This window comes from Aedes albopictus, chromosome 2 (genome assembly GCF_035046485.1).
Source record: "Aedes albopictus strain Foshan chromosome 2, AalbF5, whole genome shotgun sequence".
Classification (NCBI taxonomy): domain Eukaryota; kingdom Metazoa; phylum Arthropoda; class Insecta; order Diptera; family Culicidae; genus Aedes; species Aedes albopictus.
The window spans coordinates 285,770,120-285,795,337 of record NC_085137.1 but is presented as its reverse complement, the minus strand read 5'-3'; the positions used below and the strand labels follow the sequence as shown (position 1 = coordinate 285,795,337).

Genomic DNA, 25,218 nt, shown 5'->3' with positions numbered 1-25,218 from the left:
CTCCACCCAGTTCTAGACATCTGTGCTGGTCGTTGATATGGCCTATAGCGTGTTTGATAACGACCTGAGAATCTTTGTTGACGCCGGAATGGTGCGGAAACTGCCGCAACAGATACCTGACCCTGTACCTGACTGGCCATCCCTTGTTTGCGCATCACGTACTCCTCGTTCAGCTTAATCGATTCAATTTCTCTGACTTTGTCGATGAGATCTGTGAAGCATCCATTTTTCTTACTCAGCATCTTCAACGCTGTTGTACGAATTTCTTTATCGCGGGCATGTTCCGCGATTGTTGCGACGGTCTCTTCAAATTCCTTGCCATTATCAAATCCACAAAGCCTAGCTGTTGAACCCACTCGGGTAACAAATGCCAGGTTAGTCTCGTCAACTTGTTGAGCCATCATTGCCAACTTTCTACGCATCAACATAATATCCGAACCGGAACCAAAGTAGGACTTAAGCCGCTGCATTGCATTGGCAAATGGCTTAGTGATGGGATCCGGGTCATCGTTTTGGGACTTCGTATTCCTGAATATCTCCAAGAGTTTGGTCCCCGCTTTCACTTTAAACACGGTAAACCTTGTATGTTCATCTTCGATACCCGCTAGGCTCATGGAATCAACCAGCAGATCTTTCCACAGTTCGAAAGATTGTCGATGAATGTCGCCGTCGTCCGTCGGTTTGCATTCGGGAACATTTATGGATGCCACCGACAGTTGATTCATCGACGAGAGAAATCTAGATTCCTCCTGTGTCGTCACGTTCCGAATAAAACTAGTTTGATAACCGGTCTGTCTCTCCTTTGTTGCATTTCGTGCCATAGTGATCCGAGACTCGTCGTCACTTCCTAGGAATCGCGATTCGTCCTGATTGCAAGCTTTGTCATTCTCATCCTGCGGGTTGCCGTGGGACGGGTCGTGGACTTCATCTTGAATCTCGTCATTTTGCGTATTACCCTTCCGTTGTTCCTCCTGATTGACGTCCTGGATCGTTCCAACTGCATTTCTCGTGCTGCTCAAGCCATCAGATTGTTCCATACCAAACGCATCGCTTCCGCTCGTAGAACTACCGTCGACCATCGAATGTTTGTTGAGTCTGTTCTGAAGCAACTTGTTTTCCGCTTTTCTTTTCAGAAGCTTCCTTTTCAGCAACTTCGTTTTCTTTTTCTCGGTGACCAAGCGCCGCATCATTTCTTTATACTTCATCCTCTTCTTTGACTTCTGTGATGCTTGCTCATCTGCAATATTTGAACAAAAGAAAGAAAAACAACTTTATTTCACATATTACTTTTTCCTTTCATATCAAGTATATTTCTCAATTCTTATCACATGGTTAAGCCGAAATTTTCTATCTCGAGGGTTTCAATAAACATTTTGACCACACCACATCCACTGTGATCTCCCGCGCAAAGAAAACCAACTCCATCGTGACCTCTCGCACGGATTTCAATTTTCATCGTGGCCTCTCGCACGGTAAATCAAATAATTCCATCGTAACCTCTCACACGATTAAACTCGAATCTATTCTTCGTGACCTCTCGCACGGACAATTCAAATAAATTCTTTCGTGACCTCTCGCACGGTATTTCAATAATCATCGTGACCTCTCGCACGGTACTTATTTACTTGTAGTCTCTCACCCCAAAATTGACCACGTATTAATGGACGAATTAAAACTAAAACATCCATAAATAGTAGACAACTTTAAACTCTTTTACTTACCCACCGACTGCACTTGGCAAACTTCGATCACTGAATGGCTACCGTCTACCTTGATGTTCTTTTCCTCGTCCCGAAAGCTCTCTTTCTTTTCCGGTCCTGTTTTTGCGTTTCATCGCAGCGTTCGAGTTTTTCCGTTTCGTTTCACCTCATCTTTTTAAGCTATAAATAATCAAACTTTGTTTTTAGTGTACTTTGCTATAATTGAAAGCTTTCGCTTCAAAGCGTTCGGAACTTTTCGCTTGAAATATTTCATCAGCAGCTGTCAAGCGAATTACTGTTCAGTGGATTTTTGTTTATTTATTTTTGCACTTTTCTGCTAGCTACTCGTCGAGTAGTCAAAACGAGCGAAGGAACAGTTACATCGCTGGATTGTTTACCTACGTAAGTATTTTTACTGCCGTCGCTGCGTGATGCCTGAATAACGGTGCAGGCTTTATTTACTACACTTGGAAAACAAAAAAAAATATCAGCATTTCGCATATAGACGAGTGTACGAGCTGTTTTTGAAAATGTGTAACTGTAACACATTTTTGTGTGGTCTGGAAATTATGCACTTATGAGTAGGGCTTACACATTTTAGTGCTGAGCGGTTTTACCAACAATCAATATGCTGCTGGCGATTCGCCCGTGGCTCCAGTTTCATCAAATGTCAACGACCCTAATCCCCCAGTCTAGGATAGGATACGACAACTAGTCAGCCCAAAAGGGACCAATTTGGGGACCAATAATCTTAGCAACGCGGAAAAACAAGACAGCAAGCTGTGAAATTAGACAGAGAAGTTGCAGGTGTCACATCCTATCCTAGCCCCCAGTACATAATTTTTGAATGGACAGAAGGAGGCGGCGCTTTCACAATTTTCGCTGTCAACCGGATGTTTACCTTTTTAAGAAAAAAAAATCATCCACATCATTCCCATTCCAATCAACCGAAGCGAAACTTGCCGTTGGAGGCCGTTGTTAGCGCTCGAAAAACGGTCTAATAAAAACGAGGACGTGGACAACTTGGACGTTGTGACTTCGGTGAATCTGTTTGTGGACAATGTATGTGGATGTGACAACAATCACAGAATTGGCTCGCGTTGTCCTGACCTCTTGGGATAGCTATGATACAAGGGTATCGCTACACTGAAATAAATTTTGTTGTGGAAACTACCGATTCCATAGTAAAATTACTAACCGTACCTATGATTCTCAACCGACAACAATTTTCAGTTAATTCCACTAAAACACTGTCAACTTAACTAGCAGTGCAGTTAACATTACCAAAAATAGTCTTAATTTAACAAATGAGCATTGTATTTTTAACCATACCGTGTTGTAAAATGCGTGTCCTGGAAAAATTAACAATGTTTTGTTGTTGAGACGACTATGCTTTTAGTTAAATTTACTACAATGCATTGTAATTTTAAGCATATTTCAGTTATCTTAACAGATTTTGTTGTCGGTTGAGAATCATAGGTACGGTTAGTAATTTTACTATGGAATCGGTAGTTTCGACAACAAAATTTATTTCAGTGTAGGGTGTTTCCGACAGGTTTCTGAGCAGTACTGTGGATCACACGTCATTCAACAAGAACCAGTATCCATTTCAAAGCTGAGAGAGCAATCCCAACGGCCGCGATGGCACCGGAAACCGAAGATCTGGATAAGTACTCGGAACCACCGCGGAAGAGACAGGACCAAAAGAGAAAGATCCTACGACCAGACATCTAAGCACGACAAGAGAATAAACGCATTTTAGGTGTTTTGTTCTCAATTTTATTGATTTTAATTTATAACTTTTCCTTTCCACTAATAATGATAATTATAATTTCATCAAATATAATTGCGCGAATTTTGCGACACTGAAGGGGAAATTGTTTAAATGATTTGGAACGGAAAAATCATGGGGTTCGGTGCTACAATCCCGTGGGATTGGAGACCACAAGAGTCCTGGGAAATGCTCCTAAAATGCTGAGCTGGGAAGCCAGTTTTGCTGCATGCTGCAAGAGGAGATAGCAAGTTAGGAAAAGAAGATATACTTCATCTTGCTGGATTTCGGATTACTTGTAATATCCAAGGAGTAATGCTGCTCAATGCTGCAGTTCTTCCAGGTTCCTCGAGCTCATCTATTGACCGGAACCTGTAAATCTGAAAGAAACCAGCATTCAGCAATATTCATACAAAAACTGACTACATAATCTTCCTACACCTAGGGAACGCGGAACTCACTATGCCATGGCTCGGTTTGTACGATTCTCAACCAAGAGCCGCTTCATAATATCGCTGGAACATAATCAATTTGCAGGGCCCAGTTAGGCATAGAACTAGTGACTATGAGAATTGACCTTCATAATGTCCACATGATACCGATTCAGACAAATCAGTGCAACCGTAGAGTAGTTGTTATAAATAAACAAAAAAACGTTATCTTGGTAACGAGGTGGCTAAATATTTGTTTGCTTTGATGGAGGGGCGAAAAAAAAAATCAAAGGCGACGCTTCAAGCGAATTAAGGACCTGGCGAATTTACTGGGGGAGCGAATGGCGTCACAAACTGAGCTGTATTTGTTCCTTACATTTATATCTTGAAGTTCCATCTATGGTTTTACTGTGAAGTTTCACAGAGATTTGCTTCACGGCTTTACAGAGATTTAGTAAAGAGTATTTACTAAAGTTTATTCATATGGCCTTATGAACGATATACCTTCATGCTCCATAAATGCACATGCCATTTTTAAATATCACATTGAGAAAAATCTTGGAAAAATCCTAAATTTTAGTTGCCACACGGTGAATTGCCCACGATAACTGTTAAGGTAGTCGGTGCAAAGGGTAAAAGAAGTTGCAACATTTTTTTTAATAGAAAAAAAAGCAATAAAACGTGGCCAGCACTTTTAGAAACGTTGAAGTTTCGCAAATGAACTTAATGAATGTCTGATCTCTGTGCACTGACATAAATTTTGTTGTGGAAACTACCGATTCCATAGAAAAATTACTAACCGTACCTGTGATTCTCAACCGACAACAATTTCCAGTTAATTCCACTAAAATACTGTCAACTTAACTAGCAGTGCAGTTAACATTAACAAATTAACAAATTAAATTAAATGAGCATTGTATTTTTAACCATACTGTGTTGTAAAATGCGTGTCCAGGAAAAATTAACAATGTTTTGTTGTTGAGACGACTACGCTTTTAGTTAAATTTACTACAATGCATTGTAATTTCAAGCATATTTCAGTTACCTTAACAGATTTTGTTGTCGTTTGAGAATCATAGGTACGGTTAGTAATTTTACTATGGAATCGGTAGTTTCCACAACAAAATTTATTTCAGTGTGACTGAGAGATTTTCCCATTAGGGTTCGTCCAAATATTACGTAACGCTAATGGGGGAGGGAGGGGGTCTAGTGCAGTGTTACGCTTCATACAAAATTTTAAAATTTACCATACAAAAGTTGTTACGTGGGGGAGGGAGGGGGTCTAAAATTGTCAAATTTTACGTTACGTAATATTTGAATGAACCCTTATTGTGCTGCAGTGTGGTTGGTGTCCTTACTTATGTCGAATTCGTTTTTGATTCAGTTCCAACCTGGGTTGGAACTGGATGAGATCACATGCCGTTTTTCTTTTGTCGAATTCGTTTTTGAACCTGGGTTGGAACTGGATTGGCGGAAAATGTGTAAACAAACAAACGTCAAACAAACTTTAGTACAAGCGAAACCGAAGTCGGGTTGGGGTTGAAACTGTGATCTCATCCAGTTCCAACCCAGGTTGGAACTGAATCAAAAACGAATTCGACATTTATTATCCAGTTCCAACCTGGGTTGGAACTGGATCAGATCACAGTTTCAACCCCAACCCGATTTCGGTTTCGCTTGTACTAAAGTTTGTTTGACGTTGTTTGTTTACACATTTTCCGCCAATCCAGTTCCAACCCAGGTTAATAAAGAAAAACGGCAACAGTTTCAACCCCAACCCGACTTCGGTTTCGCTTGTACTAAAGTTTGTTTGAGTTTGTTTGACGTTTGTTTGTTTACACATTTTCCGCCAATCCAGTTCCAACCCAGGTTCAAAAACGAATTCGACATAGGGTACTGCAAGCACCTGATCTAACCTCACTTTGTCTGACAGTTCAGCGAGCTTGTTTACAAGGTGTTAGAATTTTAAACGAGCGGCGAAAATTAAACTTACGTTTTCCGTCCCGAAACCATTATGATATGGAAATATCGATTATATTCAACTCTACTAATACAAAACCAATCGTCTAATTACCCTTTTACTGAAATTGAATCAAAAAACAGTTTTGCCGGATCTCCGCCAGAGACTAAGTCCATGTAAACAAGCTCGCTGAACTGTCAGTGCACGGCTTCGTGACGTCATCTTGCAGTATCCTATTAAAAGTGAGCGTCATTTGAAACCTGGACTTTGCGTGATGTTGATGACGTTCATCTCGAAAACAAAAACATTTTTGCGTTTGTAGTTGTGTTACACGCAATCTCCGTCGCTGGGCTGTCAGTCAGCTGATGACACATTGTGTGTTCGTAGTTTGACATTTGATGCAGTCAAGGTGGAAATTCGCAGTGGAAAATTTTGAAATTCGATAAAATTTCGTGTATTCTGTATTTGTAATGTTGTTGAGATTGTCGTAAGTTACCTTATTGCGGAGGATCGTCGTGCGTTGTGTTGCGAAATGTTTATTCATTGCTAGTTCGGTTTAAGATTGTGTGATGAAGTAGCTTGCGGCTCAGTGAAAAAATTGCTCAAAAAGTTTGATCAATATCGTCGACGAACGGTGTGCGAGTGGTCACGTATAGAAAATTTTCCTCCGAGTTTTCCGAGGGGCGTAAAGATCCAAGTGAAAATTAAAAATATTGTTATTTTTGTGCTGTTCTTGCCGGCGCGTTTGTGTCTGATTGTCATACAAAGTAGGCAAAGTGTTTTATTGCATCATTCTTCGGTACAAATCCCATTGGCGAAAAGTCAAGCATTTTGCTGCGTAATTTCACGCCGGAGGGCGACCGGCGAAGACGAAGGAGAGTAAAGATCTTGCTGCTGCAAAAATAAAAGTGGAAGTGAAGATTGCTCGTTCAGTGAGAGGTGAAAAAACAAAATGTCGAACGTTGGGGACAAATTGGAACTTTCTCGGGACGAGTTTCGGAACATTACGCAGTGTTTGGGGAATGAAGAGTTTCGAAAATTGTTTGCTGAGTACTGCCAGGAGCTGAACGATCCGGATAACCGGAAACAGTACGAGGAAGAGCTCAAGATGCTGGAAGCCGAACGGGGATACGACGTGAAGTTCATTAAACCTTTGCCGGGTTATGTAATTAAGACCGTAGTTGGTGGAAATAGGAAGGCTTTTGTCAACGTTTGTCACTGCGACCTGGTGGGGAAACCGTCGAGCCAATGTTCCGTCAACGAGAAAGGCCAAAAGGGTCTCAAGTGGAGCATTCCCTATGCCCAAAGTCAGCCGAGGAAAGATTACGATAACAAAAATGTTGATTGTGTTGTTTACGATGTGGTGTTCCATTACGATACGCTGCATTTGACAAAAAGTAATAAAAACTTCCGCAAATTGGTAACCGACACTGCCCTGGATGCCGTGGAAGGAGCATTCAATGTGTCTTTGGATAGAATTAACTTAAAATTTCCTAAACTACAGTACAAAGGTGTCGCAAAGATGACCGTAATTCGTCAAAAATCCACTAATTTCGAAACCCGGCAAAAAGATGGCCTAATTGATACGCTTTACCGTGCATCCGAGCGGAAAGAACCGGTTCATGATAACGAAAACGCTGATAAGGAAAACATCAACAAACAACCATTTGGTCCCGCATCTCAACAAGAATACACAACGCCATCCTACAAATTGATCCACCGGAAAGAAGTCGAATACCACGAGCTGACCGGAGAGTTGGATGCAAAAATGGAAGCCGCCATCCCGAAGGAGCTAGTGCTGGTCATTGAGCTTCCCCTTCTGAAATCGGCCAACCAGTGTGCCCTAAATGTCACCAGCAGCGAGGTACATCTAATCAGCGACCGCCCGGCGGCGAAATACAAGTTGGAAGTCAAATTGCCCTACACGGTGTCGGAGAAGCACGGATCCGCCAAGTTCAACACGGATGAGAACACTTTGACCGTTGTTCTGCCGGTTGTCAGGAGCAGTCGTACGCTGAATGACGTGTCTGTTGTGAGCAAGAAGGATGAAAGGTTAGTTAAACGTGTTTACTAAATATATTTAATTTTGTTAATCAATTTTAAAATGATTATTATCTGGTATACGGGGTCGTCCATAAACTACGTGATCTTTTAGTGTGTGGAGATAGGGTGTGTACGTAAATCGGCGGCATTTAGAGTAATTTCTAACACCTGTGGTGGTGTTTTCTGTTTGATTCTGGGTCTAGCGTCTAGCTCGTTTTGGTGGACGGGCACGAAGCGAGTTGGACCCTTATGGCATGTTAATGCAGTTATAGGTACAGTTGACTCTCTGCATCTCGATATTGGAGGGACCATCGAGATACGGAGCAAGGATGGAAATCTAGTGATCATGATAAGATTCCAAATGTGTCGCGGTTGAAGCACATCGCGCGATCATAGCAACAACGATAGAACGTTGTCGTCAAGCATTATAACAAACCATGCTCCGCGAAAATTGAATCGCGAGGCATGTGCGGCCATGATGCGATCGTTGTCATGAAGTCGAAATGATAAATACCGAGAATCTTTCAATTTTTGTGCATTCTTGTTGCTCTAATATCAAGATATGCCAATGAATGTATTGTTTTTCATCATGAATTCTGTTTATTGGTCCATAAGAGGTTTAAATCCAGGTTTAAATCGTGATGAATAAAATTTATCGCGACTTGTAACATGATCTGATAACGTGTGATCCCATGATAAAGCGTGCAACAGATGCTTTGATTGCCTATGATCCCATGATACAAGCACGAGGCGAGGGTGTCGGTATCATGCTACTGCAAGAGCAAAGGCAATCTTGGATTGTTCGTATCCTGTATCATTTGTCATTAGAAGTGATTTTCTTCCATCCTTGATAGGGAGAGATCGAGCTCAAGAACAAATTTGTAATGCACACTAGATTGAAAAATCGTCCGTAACTAGGAAAAACCGTCAACAAACAGATGTCACTTCACCTTCCCAGAATGTTTTGCACCTAAGGAGCTGTCCATTAATAACGTAAGGGGATTTTTGCGATTTTCTGATACCCCCTCCCCCCCTTGTAAGATTTTTTGTATGAGAACCCAAAAATTTTTGTATGGCGCGTAAGATTAAAAAAAACCCCCCTCCCCCCATAAACCCTTACGTAATTAATGGACAGCCCCTAAGAAACGAGATCTAGTAACCTATAAAAACGAGCATATCGACACATGAGCATGAGCATGAGCATAGATGACCGTACTATTCGTAGTTGCTACTCCGTGATTGACCAGAACAATCGAAGTTGCACAAGGAACCAACAGACGGAGCTTGGGAGTAGCTTACCGTCCTCAATGTGCATCTTCGAGAATTCCAAACTTTATTAGGTCAATAACGGCGCCGGCCACGTCCTTACGGTCATCGAGGAAGGAAAGGAATGTTATTATGACGTGCGTTGCTTACTAAAGACCGAGATCACCTCTGCGTCTCCACGTCTGTCATGGGAAGGACTTTTTGTTAGTGGGGAGGGGAAAGGGCGCATGATATGAGTTCACTTTGGTAAGTGGAGTGATTCATGCAACCCTATTAATATCAAACCACTTATTTTCATTTGGACTAAAACAAAACACATGTCGACATCGAAGATGACGAACCATTCAGATAGTTTTCGAAGTGCGAAAATTAACGAAAGAGAAAATAAAGTGATTTGAACCAACGTGGCTTTGGAACTTGGGCCGACACTTGACGTGACGAACATTTCAATGTCTGTTGACTAAAATGTTGTAAAAAAATGACTAAAATGTTGTAAAAAAATGTTGTTTGTTGCATTTATCGTATCATAAATCGCCCCGTACGAAGATGAGCAGTCAAATAGACGACGACGACGACCGAATGAAAACGCGGCCTGTACACTTTGCCTCCAAAAACTCACTTTCGCAAAAATCTAGCAAAGCGAGCGCGCGAAACTTTGCTGCTGCCGAACTACCGCACACTACTGACTGCTTGGCGTCCCGTCGTCGGAGCCCCGTAGAGGGAAGAGGAAAAAAAATCGCAAAAATCTAGCAAAGCGAGCGCGCGAAACTTTGCTGCTGCCGAACTACCGCACACTACTGACTGCTTGGCGTCCCGTCGTCGGAGCCCCGCAGAGAGAAGGGGAAAGAAAATCGCAAAAATCTAGCAAAGCGAGCGCGCGAAACTTCGCTGCTGCCGAACTACCGCACACTACTGACTGCTTGGCGTCCCGTCGTCGGAGCCCCGTAGAGGGAAGAGGAAAAAAAATCGCAAAAATCTAGCAAAGCGAGCGCGCGAAACTTTGCTGCTGCCGAACTACCGCACACTACTGACTGCTTGGCGTCCCGTCGTCGGAGCCCCGCAGAGAGAAGGGGAAAGAAAATCGCAAAAATCTAGCAAAGCGAGCGCGCGAAACTTTGCTGCTGCCGAACTACCGCACACTACTGACTGCTTGGCGTCCCGTCGTCGGAGCCCCGCAGAGGGAAGAGGAAAAAAAATCGCAAAAATCTAGCAAAGCGAGCGCGCGAAACTTCGCTGCTGCCGAACTACCGCACACTACTGACTGCTTGGCGTCCCGTCGTCGGAGCCCCGTAGAGGGAAGAGGAAAAAAAATCGCAAAAATCTAGCAAAGCGAGCGCGCGAAACTTTGCTGCTGCCGAACTACCGCACACTACTGACTGCTTGGCGTCCCGTCGTCGGAGCCCCGCAGAGAGAAGGGGAAAGAAAATCGCAAAAATCTAGCAAAGCGAGCGCGCGAAACTTTGCTGCTGCCGAACTACCGCACACTACTGACTGCTTGGCGTCCCGTCGTCGGAGCCCCGCAGAGGGAAGAGGAAAAAAAATCGCAAAAATCTAGCAAAGCGAGCGCGCGAAACTTTGCTGCTGCCGAACTACCGCACACTACTGACTGCTTGGCGTCCCGTCGTCGGAGCCCCGCAGAGAGAAGGGGAAAGAAAATCGCAAAAATCTAGCAAAGCGAGCGCGCGAAACTTTGCTGCTGCCGAACTACCGCACACTACTGACTGCTTGGCGTCCCGTCGTCGGAGCCCCGCAGAGGGAAGAGGAAAAAAAAAATCGCAAAAATCTAGCAAAGCGAGCGCGCGAAACTTTGCTGCTGCCGAACTACCGCACACTACTGACTGCTTGGCGTCCCGTCGTCGGAGCCCCGCAGAGGGAAGAGGAAAAAAAAATCGCAAAAATCTAGCAAAGCGAGCGCGCGAAACTTTGCTGCTGCCGAACTACCGCACATTACTGACAGCTTGGCGTCCCGTCGTCGGAGCCCCGCAGAGGGAAGAGGAAAAAAAAATCGCAAAAATCTAGCAAAGCGAGCGCGCGAAACTTTGCTGCTGCCGAACTACCGCACACTACTGACTGCTTGGCGTCCCGTCGTCGGAGCCCCGCAGAGAGAAGGGGAAAGAAAATCGCAAAAATCTAGCAAAGCGAGCGCGCGAAACTTCGCTGCTGCCGAACTACCGCACACTACTGACTGCTTGGCGTCCCGTCGTCGGAGCCCCGTAGAGGGAAGAGGAAAAAAAATCGCAAAAATCTAGCAAAGCGAGCGCGCGAAACTTTGCTGCTGCCGAACTACCGCACACTACTGACTGCTTGGCGTCCCGTCGTCGGAGCCCCGCAGAGAGAAGGGGAAAGAAAATCGCAAAAATCTAGCAAAGCGAGCGCGCGAAACTTTGCTGCTGCCGAACTACCGCACACTACTGACTGCTTGGCGTCCCGTCGTCGGAGCCCCGCAGAGGGAAGAGGAAAAAAAATCGCAAAAATCTAGCAAAGCGAGCGCGCGAAACTTCGCTGCTGCCGAACTACCGCACACTACTGACTGCTTGGCGTCCCGTCGTCGGAGCCCCGTAGAGGGAAGAGGAAAAAAAATCGCAAAAATCTAGCAAAGCGAGCGCGCGAAACTTTGCTGCTGCCGAACTACCGCACACTACTGACTGCTTGGCGTCCCGTCGTCGGAGCCCCGCAGAGAGAAGGGGAAAGAAAATCGCAAAAATCTAGCAAAGCGAGCGCGCGAAACTTTGCTGCTGCCGAACTACCGCACACTACTGACTGCTTGGCGTCCCGTCGTCGGAGCCCCGCAGAGGGAAGAGGAAAAAAAATCGCAAAAATCTAGCAAAGCGAGCGCGCGAAACTTTGCTGCTGCCGAACTACCGCACACTACTGACTGCTTGGCGTCCCGTCGTCGGAGCCCCGCAGAGAGAAGGGGAAAGAAAATCGCAAAAATCTAGCAAAGCGAGCGCGCGAAACTTTGCTGCTGCCGAACTACCGCACACTACTGACTGCTTGGCGTCCCGTCGTCGGAGCCCCGCAGAGGGAAGAGGAAAAAAAAAATCGCAAAAATCTAGCAAAGCGAGCGCGCGAAACTTTGCTGCTGCCGAACTACCGCACACTACTGACTGCTTGGCATCCCGTCGTCGGAGCCCCGCAGAGGGAAAAGGAAAAAAAATCGCAAAAATCTAGCAAAGCGAGCGCGCGAAACTTTGCTGCTGCCGAACAACCGCACACTACTGACTGCTTGGCGTCCCGTCGTCGAGCCCCGCAGAGAGATGGGGAAAGAAAATCGCAAAAATCTAGCAAAGCGAGCGCGCGAAGCTTTGCTGCTGCCGAACTACCGCACACTACTCTAAAAACGGGCATATCGACACATGGAGAGAAAATCCAGAACAAAAACGAACGAGTTCGCATCGAGATAGAGAGATATCGAGATAAGGAGATATCGACATGTAGAAAGGTAAAATGTATGCAGATTGAAGGGACCGACCAAACCATCGAGATAGGGAGAGATATCGAGATGTAGAACATCGACATGTGGAGAGTCGACTGTATTTACAATATTATTATTCTTCAATGCCGTATGCATGCCGCATGCCACTGCATTTTTATTCATATAGATTCAAATTTATTAGCTTTAAAAAATCAGTATCTGTAAATCATCACCGTTTAAAAATGCCTTATTAGTATACTCCATGGAACCCCACAGTTCCCTACAAATTAAACCCCATAATCCCCTCCAATTATCATTGGTTGTTGCCGGTATGCTTTATCATTGACAAGAACAGTCAGTTAGCATTTCTGCCCATAACTGCATATTTGTAACATTTGCATATTTTGCTGGTATTGAGTTAATATCGGGGATCATCATCAAATCACAAGTGCTTTCGACCACCTGAATAAAAAAATCAAGTTTGTTATAGGATTTATGAAAAAAATACCAAGTCATTTTGTCTCATTGAGCAATGTGACCGCATAACAGTCACACTAGGAAAATATATTGGCTTTAAAGCGTGACATCAATCATACTTAGGTTCGATTTATTTTTAGACAATTCCGCCAGCATACAGGAACTGCTGTAGAAAATTTGATTGCTATACGACTGATGACAAATTTATGAGAAATTTTTAAAATTTCGATTCATTCCTATATACTATTCAAAGTTGCAACTTTGGGTTCCATTTTCTCCAATGCCTACTTTTGTCGAATGTTACTGTTATGCGGTTATGGGCAGATTTGGTTGTGTACAAAACAGGAATCGACCATCTTGCCCCACCCCTAAAACGCAGTTCATGATTTTATACGTTTTTAAAAACATTAATTTTTGCAACATTTATAACTATATTCGAAATTTAAACGAATAGTTTTTGTAAGTTAAGGTTCAAATGAGGATTATACGTCAAAATTACACATTGATTGCGTTTAATTTACTGGATTTGGTGGCAAAATGCTTAAGCTGCTCATTATACCCCGCCTACCCCTACGTTCACATTGTTTGACAACTCTGGCATAATAAAATAACTGTTGGTTCAGCACTATTGAACAATCGTTCGGTACCGTCAAACGGGGTGACTTGCAACACTTTTTAGCTTCAATCAACAAAAAATGTTGATTAAACTCAATTTTAAAATTCAAAGTATTTGACATTTGTAATAGTTTTAATAGCCGGCCCCTCTATAAAATAGAGTGAACAAGTTATAGATTGATTTATTTTTTCATGTTGAAAAAGCCAAATAAGGTCGTTTTTGATACAAGACGTCGTGCGGGGTGACTTGCAACACCTAATGTAAATCCTTTTTCAAACAAGCAGATATAAATTTTTAGTTTCAAGCATATTTGATAAGTATTCTTGCTACTATTGTGATATCGTTTGGACTGACATTCATATTTTTGCATTTGTTTTTACATAAGAAACTGAATTGTGAATTTTTATATGGAAATATTGGGCTCAAAAACACCGCTGGCCAAGTTCGCAGGGTTGACGGTATTAAAGTGAAGGAGTTTCATTTTGATTATTGTAATGTAGTGTTCTTTAGTGAAACATATCACCTTTTTAACACTTTAATGCGCCTCCAACGGTTCATCACGAACCGGCTGCTGCAGATGGAGTATGGCTGATCATATGCATCAGACATGCTCGATATACACGGAGGAACCGCCAGGGCTCAGTAGAGTCTATTCCCAAACAATAGTTTAAAGTCGGTTGGATTTGAGAGGGTTTTGATGATCGTTACAAATCCTAATAAAACTGTTATAGGATTTGTGACAGGTTTTGGAACCTTTTACAGCCAGCTGACTTCAAAATCTTGTTAGGGCTCTATTTCCCACGTTTCTCGGTTGATTTTGATTAGTAATTTATTGATGTCATAGTCGCTTTTTCGAATTTTTGCAATGTTAGTTGGTCATATTTTCTTTAAATAAAGCAATAAAAATCGACCGAAGAATTAATAGTGGGAAGCAGTGGCGTCGCGTAACCTCACTTTTTACCTGTGCACCGACCCTAAAACTTGCTATTGCAGGGGATTTATGATCAAAATCGAAATAGAAATGAGGGAAAGCATCTATTCTCGTCATTTTCTAATTATTACAAGCAAATTTGTTCAAAAAATTCAAGGATTTATACTTGGTGCACAGGTAAAAAGTGAGGTTACGCGACGCCACTGGTGGGAAGGAGATTTGCAGCACTTAATTGTGCTGATAGATTCGAAGCTAACGTGCGAACACTTAAACGCATTGTTGACGTCAATGCGTTCGACGTGACATTTTGGACAAAAACTGACTGCCTTTTATTAACTGAACAACGTTACTTGTGTATGACTAGGTTGACATTTCTAGGCTACGCTTGAGAAAATGACATGGTTTATCTAGGTAGGACCGATAAGACAATTGAACGAATTTGAATGTTTTTCATAGTATTTGTAGCGGGATGAAAGTTGACATGAAATCTTAATTATTTTAAAATGTTATTGCAATCAACTGACCAACTTGGCGTATGTATTTTTGTTTATCTCTTAGATGGTATTATGACGACAACAGAAAAATATCAGAAGTTCAGTTACATGTTTCTGTGGGTTTTGCACCGATGACAATTTAAGGACACAAGAGATGAACACAGAGAAGTAGAAAACGATTAGCGAAACCAAGAAAACAATTTGACACAGGATCGAATATATTTTAACATACAGGGTTCGATTGATTCGAAAAAACAAATATACGACAACTGATTTAACGAGAAGTAAAACATATTGAACCATACCACAAAATCAAACAAGAAGACAAACACAAACCGTGTGACCATAACACTACATAGGCAAATCCTGACTGACTGACCAATTGAAATCTTTCCAATCTTTCTACCGTAACTTTCTGAGTCAGTTTGCAACAGTGTTTTAATGGATATCATTTTCCGCGTACGGCTGGTAAACTGCTTCTGAAAGATTACGTTCTCTTTCCTATCTTCAGGTCTAGTGTAGAGGTTTCAACTCTATTCAGAGTGCAGCTAGAAACCTAGCAAAAAAAAAAATATTGGGCTCAAAAACACCAACTTACTAATTGTTAATTTAACATAAGTTTTAATGTAGGTATTTTTCAGTTCATATAATGATCCTCCAGACTTTTGCTGGTGAATTTTTAGTTAAACAACAATATTTCGTTTTGTTGGACTTTGAAATGGTTAAGAAAATGAGTGTTGCAAGCACGGTTGCAAAAATTCCGAAGCTCCCAAAGAACGTGAATTTTCGTTTTTGTCTTTTCACCACACCGCTTCTGACGTTGAAGCTCCTGCCCTTCCCGGAGGCAATTGAAAAGAGAATAACAATTCTCTCGTCGCTCACACTGGGGAGACGGCGAGGTTCAAAAGCAACATTTTTCCTGTGACCGGCACTCAAACGACAAAAATTCACCACGCTTGCATATGGGCGAGTCGCATTCATGCGGCCGGTGTTGAAATGAAGCATTCATCAGCGCAGAGCGTGTGTTGATGATGGTGCAGTCATTACCTCCACAAAGTAGTTCAATTTTTCTGCGTTCACTTTCAAGTATCTCACAGTGGAGCTGAAAATGAATGTCAAAAGCATTCAGTTCAGCAGAAATTCATTCAATTGAATGAGATTTTTTTAACCCTGGTTGCAAGTCACCCCGTCTAGGTACAATATTTCAAAACATATGCATATACCAAAAAAATTGTAATATTTTTATAAAGTAAAATGAAAATTCATATAGCTCATCTTCTATATATATAAAAATGCAGTGGCATACGTGGGACCACGCATAACTTGCGAACGGAGTGTCCGATTTGATTCGTCATAGTTTTGTTCTGTTAGTTTTCACCCAAGGAAGGTTTATGAGGCAAAAAACATAGAAAAATTGAGAGTTTTCGATAATTGATTTGGTATTGGCTAGAAACTTGAAACGTCAAAAAACGCAGTAGGTAGGCAAGACAAAGTTTGCCGGGTAAAGCTAGTTATGTATAGAATCCGCATATAGAATATTATTTTTGAGAAATTTTGTTTTCATTCTTTTGCAGGCAACGATTCGAGGGTCACATTTTTGTTACTTTTTCAGACTAATGTTAAATTTATGAATATTTTGTTGGAACTTTTTTAATAAAAGTAAAAATCGTGGCTACTACTCAGATAATATGTGCACTTTATAGTGCAACTGAGTTTTGGAATGTAAACGTCTTATTTTTATATTTTGTTGATTAACATAGACACAAGTCATCAAGTGTTCAATGTTACTGACTAATCAGTAATAATTTTACCGACATTTTCCACTACAGGGAGGAAATGAAGTATGCTGAACAAATCAGCAATAAATTTTACCGTAGACAGCATACGGTATTTTTTAAAAGTAGCAGTGAACTTGCAATACTTTGTTCTAACATATCAATCACTTTAATATCAGGCCGGTATTACAGCTCCAAGCTGAATTTGTAGAAATTATTAGATTTTATGTGTTTTTCATGAGGTGCTCATATTGCCCCATTGGCCAAATTACCCCGACTACCCCTATTGATGGAACACATACTCTACAGTCTACATGAAATAATGGCAATGCCACGATAGTTGCTAACATCAGATTTTTTGCCTGACTTATAAATTGGTATTGGAAAGGATTTTTTTTTCATTCCCTAGGAAAACACCAGAATCGAGTGATATAATCAAAATACAGGTGTTGTGAGCTAAATTTTTCATAAATACTGGTGAGATTCCATCTGGTCCTGGCCCTTTATCGTCTTTATCGTCTAAATCGTTAAGACCTAGCCAAATGTTTTGAACATTAATATACCTTCAAAGATTAGAAATTTCTCAAATAATTTCTGCAAAAAATATCCCAGGTAATAGGCAAGAAATTACTTCAGAAGACCATCCTCCAAGATTTCTTCCAAGGCTTGTATCACATAGTCCACTAGAATTTCGTCCAAGGTTTTCATTGAATATTTCTGCAGTGATTGCACTATAATGAATAACAAGAATTAAAAATGTAATTCTTTCAGGGTTGTCAGAAAAAATGCTACAAGAATACCATTATTTCGAGTATTTTTTATTACTCCACGGTTTGAAGAATTTTTCAGAAGTTTTTCTTGAATGTCTCAAGAAATTTAAAAGAATTCTACAATATTGCATGTTCAAGGGCTGAAAGTTTCTATAATAAAGATAAATCAATCAAACGATATTGCATGTTTCTTTCAGAAACTAGTTAGCTGGAGCACTTTACGACGTTGACTGGTCCATTTTGGATTCCACTGCCGACGTCGATGAAGCTGTTGAGTTCTTTTACCGCGAACTGCACAGCGTCATGGAAGAACACATTCCGTTGCGCAGACCATCTCCTAAACCTCCGTGGGGAAACGCGCATTTGCGACGATTGAAGCAGATTAGATCTAAAATGCTTCGTCGATACTGTAGACATCGGTGCTCTGTCAACAAGCATCTATTTAACCGAGCAAGTAACAATTACCGACTTTATAGTCGTTTTCTGTACAAACGATACACCCTACGGACACAGAGAAATTTGCGCAGAAATCCCAAGCAGTTCTGGAAATTCGTCAACTCGAAACGGAAAGAAGAAGGTTTACCTGTAGAGATGTTTTTAAGAAATGACGTTGGCAACTCGGCGAGAGAAAAGTGTAATCTTTTTGCAAACCATTTCAAAAGCGCCTTCAATACCTCTACCTCTACTCCTGCCCAAATCGAACGTGCGTGTAGAAACACGCCGGACAATGTTTGTTCGTTGAGTCAGTTGCAAATCACGCCCGAGCAAGTTAAGAATGCTATTTTGAAACTGAAGTCTTCTTATACCAGCCCTGACGGAATTCCATCTTGCATTTTCAAGAGGTGCGGCGAAATCTTGATTCGTCCATTGGTGTCGATTTTTAACGCTTCAATTCGACAGGGTAAGTTTCCTACCAGCTGGAAGTCTTCCATAATGTTTCCTGTACACAAAAAGAACGACAAGCAGAATATCGAGAATTACCGTGGAATAACATCATTGTGTGCATGCTCAAAGGTATTTGAAATCGTGATGAATAGTGTGCTATTCAATTCTTGCAAAAACTACATCTCCGAGGACCAACATGGTTTTTATCCCAGGAGGTCAACCTCTACAAATCTCGTTCAGTTCGTCTCATTCTGCCTGCGTCATCTGGATTCCGGAATGCAGGTCGATACTGTATATTTATTTATTTATTTATTTATATTTATATTTGATTTGATCCATCTGACATAAAGATTGTCTTAATGAATATAAACTTAAAAACATACTTAAAACATAAACAGCACAAAGTTAATTACGTCTAAAATATTCTACAAAACGGTTACGCAGCGTCGAAGTTTGTATATTGAAGTCGAAGATAGGAAAAACTTGGCTGAATTTCATTGTCATGTGTCTAGTCGGATCATGTTGCCCGTATAAAGTATTTGAGCTACCGAGACTAACGAAACTCCTGTTACGCAGGGGCCGCTCAGGGGCGTAGATATCGATGTTTGCCAATATGTTATGCGAATCGATTTCACCTTTGAGCAATTTTGCCACAAAAGTGGCTTGCGACGCATAACGCCGGTCCTCCAGAGTATCGATCCCCAATAAACGACAGCGTTCCGCATATGGAGGCAGGTTTTCCGGATCACGCCAGGGTAGATTCCTCAGAGCATATCGCACGAATTTCTTCTGCACGGATTCAATGCGAGTTATCCAGCTTATGTGAAATGGACACCATACCACAGCAGCAAATTCCAGAATGGAACGTACCAGAGCACAGTACAGTGACTTCAAGCACAGTGGGTCTCTGAATCCTTGGCTCATCTTAAGAACAAAACCAAGTTGCTTGTTTGCTCTCGAGACGATGTCGTTATAATGCATGTTGAATGTCAGCTCTTCGTCTAGCAGTACACCGAGATCACGGACACATTGCATTCGTTCTAGTGTGGCTCCGCACAGTGTATATGGGAAACGAATTGGATGTCGCTTCCTACTGAACGATATAACATGGCACTTCTCGACACTCAACGTCAAACAGTTTCTTGAGCACCACGATTCGAAGGTATTTAGTAACACCTGCAGGCAATGACAATCGTCCAATCCACTAACAACGATGTATACTTTGGCGTCATCGGCATAAAAGAGTCTGTTCCCTGGAGGAAGAATGAGAGATGCATCGTTGACGAAAAGCGAAAACAGTAGTGGTCCAAGGTTGCTCCCTTGTGGCACTCCGGATAGATTTGTGAACGGACTCGATTCGTACGTGCCGATCTTCACACACAGCGATCGTCTGGTAAGGTATGATTCGAACCAATCAATAAAGCCAGCTGTTACACCACATTTCGCAAGTTTACGGAGAAGGATTCGATGATCTACGCGGTCAAATGCTGCTTTCAAATCCAGATAAACCGCATCCACCTGCTTACCAGCATCCATGGCACGTATGCATTCGGTTGAAAAATCGACAAGGTTGGTGACGACGGATCTTTTAGGGAAGAATCCGTGCTGATCTGTAGAGATGTAATGTTTGCAGCTATTGAGCAGGGAGTCGTTGATGATAATTTCAAAAGCCTTCGAGCACACGCATAGTGAAGTAATGCCACGATAATTACTCACGCCACGCTTATCACCTTTTTTGAAAATTGGAAAAAGATAAGATCTTTTCCAACTGCTCGGGAATACACACTGCCTTAGAGAGCGATTGAAAAGAATTGTCAGCGGTATTTGCAAAGCTGAACATTTCTTCAAAAGGGCTGCAGGGATTCCATCTGGTCCTGGGCTGTATGAAGACTTCAGCTTTGATACTGCTCCTGCTACATCCTGCTCTGAAACCACAAACATGTCGTAGCTGAAGGCGTCACGTGGAGTATCTTGTAAGGCAAGCTCAACCTGCGCAGGCCCAGCTACAAAATCGTTGAAGGCGCGTTTGAACTGTGCAGCAAAAAGTTCACATTTATCGGCGGTACAGTTGGCTGTTACCTCATCAAGGTACATCGATGTTGGTAAGCCGTCTTCATTTCTTTTGGAGTTTACGAATGACCAAAAACGTTTCGGATTGGTTCGGAGGCTCTGCTCTGTTCGAAACTTATAGCGAGAATACAAAAACGCGTTGTAGCTCCTGTATTCTCGAGTTGTCCTGTTCAAATTGAGTTTAGCTTGTTGTGATCGATGATTACAATAGTAACGCAAAGCAGAAGATCGGCGGCGTTTCAGCAGACGAAGTCGACCATTGGACCAAGGCGGTTTGCTGGGCGGCCGTCGCGGCGGGACGTGTGTCGTAACTGCTTGCAGCACGGAGTTAGTGAAGAATCCAACAGCCTCGTCAATATCTCCCATTAACTCGAGCTGACTCCAGTTGACTTGCATCAGTTCTGCATTCAAAGACTCGAAATCAGCTTTTCGAAAGTTGTACCCAGTATAGTCGAGTAACGTATCACGTGCGATCGGTACAGGACAAGAGACTTGGACCTCAATCGCTGGATGATGATTGTCAAGCGCTGTCAACGCTACACCGGCTTCGGAAAGCGAAATATTCTGCAAAACTGCGTCATTAACGAGAACGAGATCGAGTGTCGAGTTGCTACTGTTCACTACTGTATTAACCTGGAAAAGCCCATGGAAACAGAATCCGTCCAACAGTGCCGAACTCGAAGGACACAGCCGGGAACGATGCAGATCTACCGAAAGCTGATTGTCTATATCCGCGGACCAGTGGACATTCGACAGATTGTAATCGCCGAACTGGAGCACCAAGTCATTATCCGACAGGTTGTTGTGGACAGCAGCTATAGAGTCGATGTGACGATGAATGACATCAAGGTCGTTTTTTCGATCTGGCGGGAGGTAAAACACACCGATGCTTACGTTGTTAGCAGGCAGTATGACCTTTACCCAGACTTGTTCCAATCGGTCACTAACGGGCGCCGGGTCCAACGAGCAATTTAAATGAGAAGAAACAGCTATCAAAACTCCTCCACCCCTTGACTTGTTGCTATTATGTGCGCTACGGTCTGTTCTGAATACAGAGTAATCAGCCCCGAATAGTTGTGAAGAAAAAACACGATCATCTAGCCAGGTCTCGGTTAGCACAATCACGTCGTAATCCAGCTCACTGACGGCCAAGAAGAAGTCTTCGATTTTCGTGCGCAGTCCTCGAACGTTTTGGTAGTAGATGCGCAGATTGCCTGAGCGGTGGAAGCCCGGTTCCTCAGTCTCAACTACATGGCCAGGGCGACTGTGTTGACGCTGGCGGCAGGGCTCGACTGAGTTGGACGGATGGGAGGATTCCATAATGTCATGGAGCGTACGTCCTGGTGGCGGGGGTTCGGTGCTAGGGGCGGAAGACAGGTCACTGCGCGAAGCGATACTAACACAAGGGTACTTGCCTAGCGAGGCACGGTGGAAGCCCCGTTCCACAGTCTCAACTACAGGACCAGGACGGCTGTGTTGACGCTGGCGGCAAGGCTCGACTGAGTTGGACGGGTCGGGGGCTTCCATAATGCCATGGTGCGTGCGTCCTGGTGAGTCACATGCTGAGGTCGATGGAGTGTGTTCCAGCGGTCGTGTCATGGATAGCATTGGTACAACGGTGATACAGACTTGAAATCTGCCTTCGATCGCGTGGACCACGGGATACTGCTCGCGCGGCTGGGAAAACTGGGTGTTTCTGACGATCTCATTCGCTGGTTCAAATCATACCTAACGGATCGAAGGCTGGTCGTCAAAATCGGATCGGAAACATCGGAGCCTTTTTCGAACTTGTCTGGAGTTCCACAAGGCAGCAACTTGGGGCCATTACTGTTTTCCATATTCCTCAATGATCTGTCCAGCGTGCTTCCACCAGGAATCCGTCTGTTTTACGCAGACGACGCAAAGTTATACGTGCTAATTCGCTGCCTCCAGGATTGTGTACAACTACAGCTGTCTATTCAGTCCTTCGTCGAGTGGTGTACTACCAACTTGCTGACGGTGAGTCTGCATAAGTGCCACGTCATATCCTTCCATCGAAAACGAACACCAATTACTTATGCTTATGTCATCGGCGGTCAACCACTGGCACGTGTAACTGAGGTGCGTGATTTGGGCGTAATTCTGGATACTGCGATCACCTTCCGAGTACACTACAATGACATAATTTCCAGAGCAAACAGACAACTTGGATTCATGTTTAAAATAGCTGACGAATTCCGCGATCCTCTATGTTTACGATCGTTATACTGCGCTTTGGTCCGATCTATTCTTGAATCGAATGTGGTAGTGTGGTGTCCCTATCAGTCAAGTTGGATCGCTAGGATTGAAGCGATACAACGAAAGTTCGTGAGATACGCCCTCCGTAATCTACCATGGCAGGATCCTATCAATCTTCCAAGGTATGAGAACCGTTGTAGATTGCTCGGCATCGAAACTCTTGAACAGAGAAGGAAGGACGCTCAAGCTGTTTTCGTGGCCAAAATTCTGCTGGGAGAGTTGGATTCTCCTGAGATCCTTAGCCGAATCAACATTTATGCTCCAATGCGAGTACTTCGCCAACGTGGATTTTTAAGGTCTGAGGTCAAGCTCGTCCGTTGAAAATTTGAAATTACCACGTGCTGCCGTTGAAAAAGCACGTTTTAGCTCTCTCGGAGAGGCAGCTTGTCCCACTCGTTCGGGGTTGGCAGTGTGGCCAGGATTATTTTGAAATGAGTTTATGGTTCAGTATAGCCAAAGTTGTACAAGATGGTTTTGTATCAACATTCTGGTTTTCATTTTGTCCTCAGTGACAAAAGTTATAACATGGATATGGTAGAAGATTTGCATAGAAAGAAAATAATGTAAACAAATATAATAATGAAAGATGTGAATATAACTGACTCAGTAAAAGGTCGGGTATTCATCAAGAATATACTGATGGTGTCTGAGCTCGTTTCTTGATCAGTACATAAACTTTACAAAAATTATCGTTGTTATCCAAGGCTATGGGTATCTTAGCATGCATATACGATATAAGAATGCGAAAATGATTCATTGATCATAGAAACCACTTAGCTATTTGCTTTATGATTATAAGCTAAGTAGCAGGTTGAGTCCAAAAGACGGGAGTTACGAAGAAATAGAACAAGAATAAGTGTATTGTATTGATACAGCAATAAAATGCATGGCGAATTATATATAACAAGCAGAGTTACTTCTTATTATGCTTGACGTCGGAGAAGATTCCCACTATTGTTTCATCGAGCATTTCATTGTGTTTTCATTTATATTGAAACTAAATACTATCACAGCATGGAATCATAAATGGTTAGACTTATCAAACCTCTTGTATCTAAAAATAGATCTCAAATCATTATTGGCAACCACCAAAACGGTGATCCACACCGACCTCAATTTTCTCATTTCAGTCGATACCAACAAAGCAGAAGAGAAAAAAAAAACTCCCGGCTGAAGGCTGTGGATGGATGCCCGCAGATGGGAGAACAATAGAGCACGGTATAAACAAACGCCGTCCTGGCAGGGCAGGTGCGTTTGGTAGCTGCGAAATAGTTGCTATGAAAATGATTTCGTGCAGTTCGAGCAAGTTGCTCGAATACTCAATCAATGATTTTATGTAGCAGCAAATGCATTGATTTGCATTCATTGCATTGCATTGATTGCAATTCAAGGTTTACATGGAAAACTAAGAGAAAATAAACTAAATCTTCTCAAAACTTAAACAAAACAGAAACATTTTATAGATTCAAATTTATTTAACATATTTCATTCAAACATACAGAGAAAATAAAACTGCTCGAAACTCTAGTCGGCTGTAAGCGTCGACTCATAGGAGAGCTACGAATTTCATAGAAATCATATATGGTATACCCGATTATTTTGGGTGGATCGGTGAATATTTTTTTATCATCCGGAAATTCATCTAGAAATTCAATGGATTTCCTTCGAGAATTTCTCTAGGAATTCCTCTTGAAGTACCTCCAGAAATTTCTCTAGGAGGTCCTCCACGAATTCCTCAAGGTGTCCTTCAAGGCAGTCTTCAGGAGATTTCTTGAGAAGTTCCTCCCGGAAATCCTCAAGGTGTTCCTCCAAAAAATCCTCTAGGAGTACCTCTACGAGTTCCTCTGGAAATACCTTGGGAAGTGTCTCCAGAAATACCTTTTGGAGCCCAACCAAGAAATTCCAGAAAATTTCTAGAAGTTCAAAAGATTTTTTTTTCTACGAGCTTCTCCAGGATATTCTTGGGGAGTTCCTCCGAGAATTCTTCCCAAAGTTCCTCGCAAATCTCCTGTAGAAAATCCTCAAGGAATCCCTCTAGGAGATTGTCTAGGAGTTTCTTCTAGAAATTCTTCTAGAAGTAGGATTTTTTCTATAAGTTCCTCCGGGAATTCCTCGAGGACTGCCAAAGGAAACTCTTTGAAGTTTCTCTAGGGATTTCACTAGAAGTTACTTCGTGAAATCCTTTTCGAGTGTCTCCAGTAATTCTTCTTGAGCTCTTCCGGAAATTCCTCTAGAAGTTCTTCCAGAAATTTCTTTTCGAGTGCATATGAGATTTCTTTGTAGGAGTTCCTCAAAGAATTCCTCGGGATTTCTCTAGTCGGTCCTCCGCGAGTTCCT

At 42.5% G+C, this 25,218-nt stretch overlaps 1 protein-coding gene across 1 annotated transcript in view; it reads left to right on the top strand.

The window, feature by feature from the left end:
* Positions 1-6,258: 6,258 nt before the first annotated feature.
* LOC109408235 (protein kintoun) overlaps positions 6,259-25,218 on the top strand; it is a 47,894-nt gene continuing 28,934 nt past the window's right edge. The window contains exon 1 of the mRNA XM_062851993.1: positions 6,259-7,914. Coding sequence (XP_062707977.1) covers positions 6,815-7,914 — 1,100 coding nt within the window. The 5' untranslated portion in view covers positions 6,259-6,814. The remainder of the gene's footprint in view (positions 7,915-25,218) is intronic.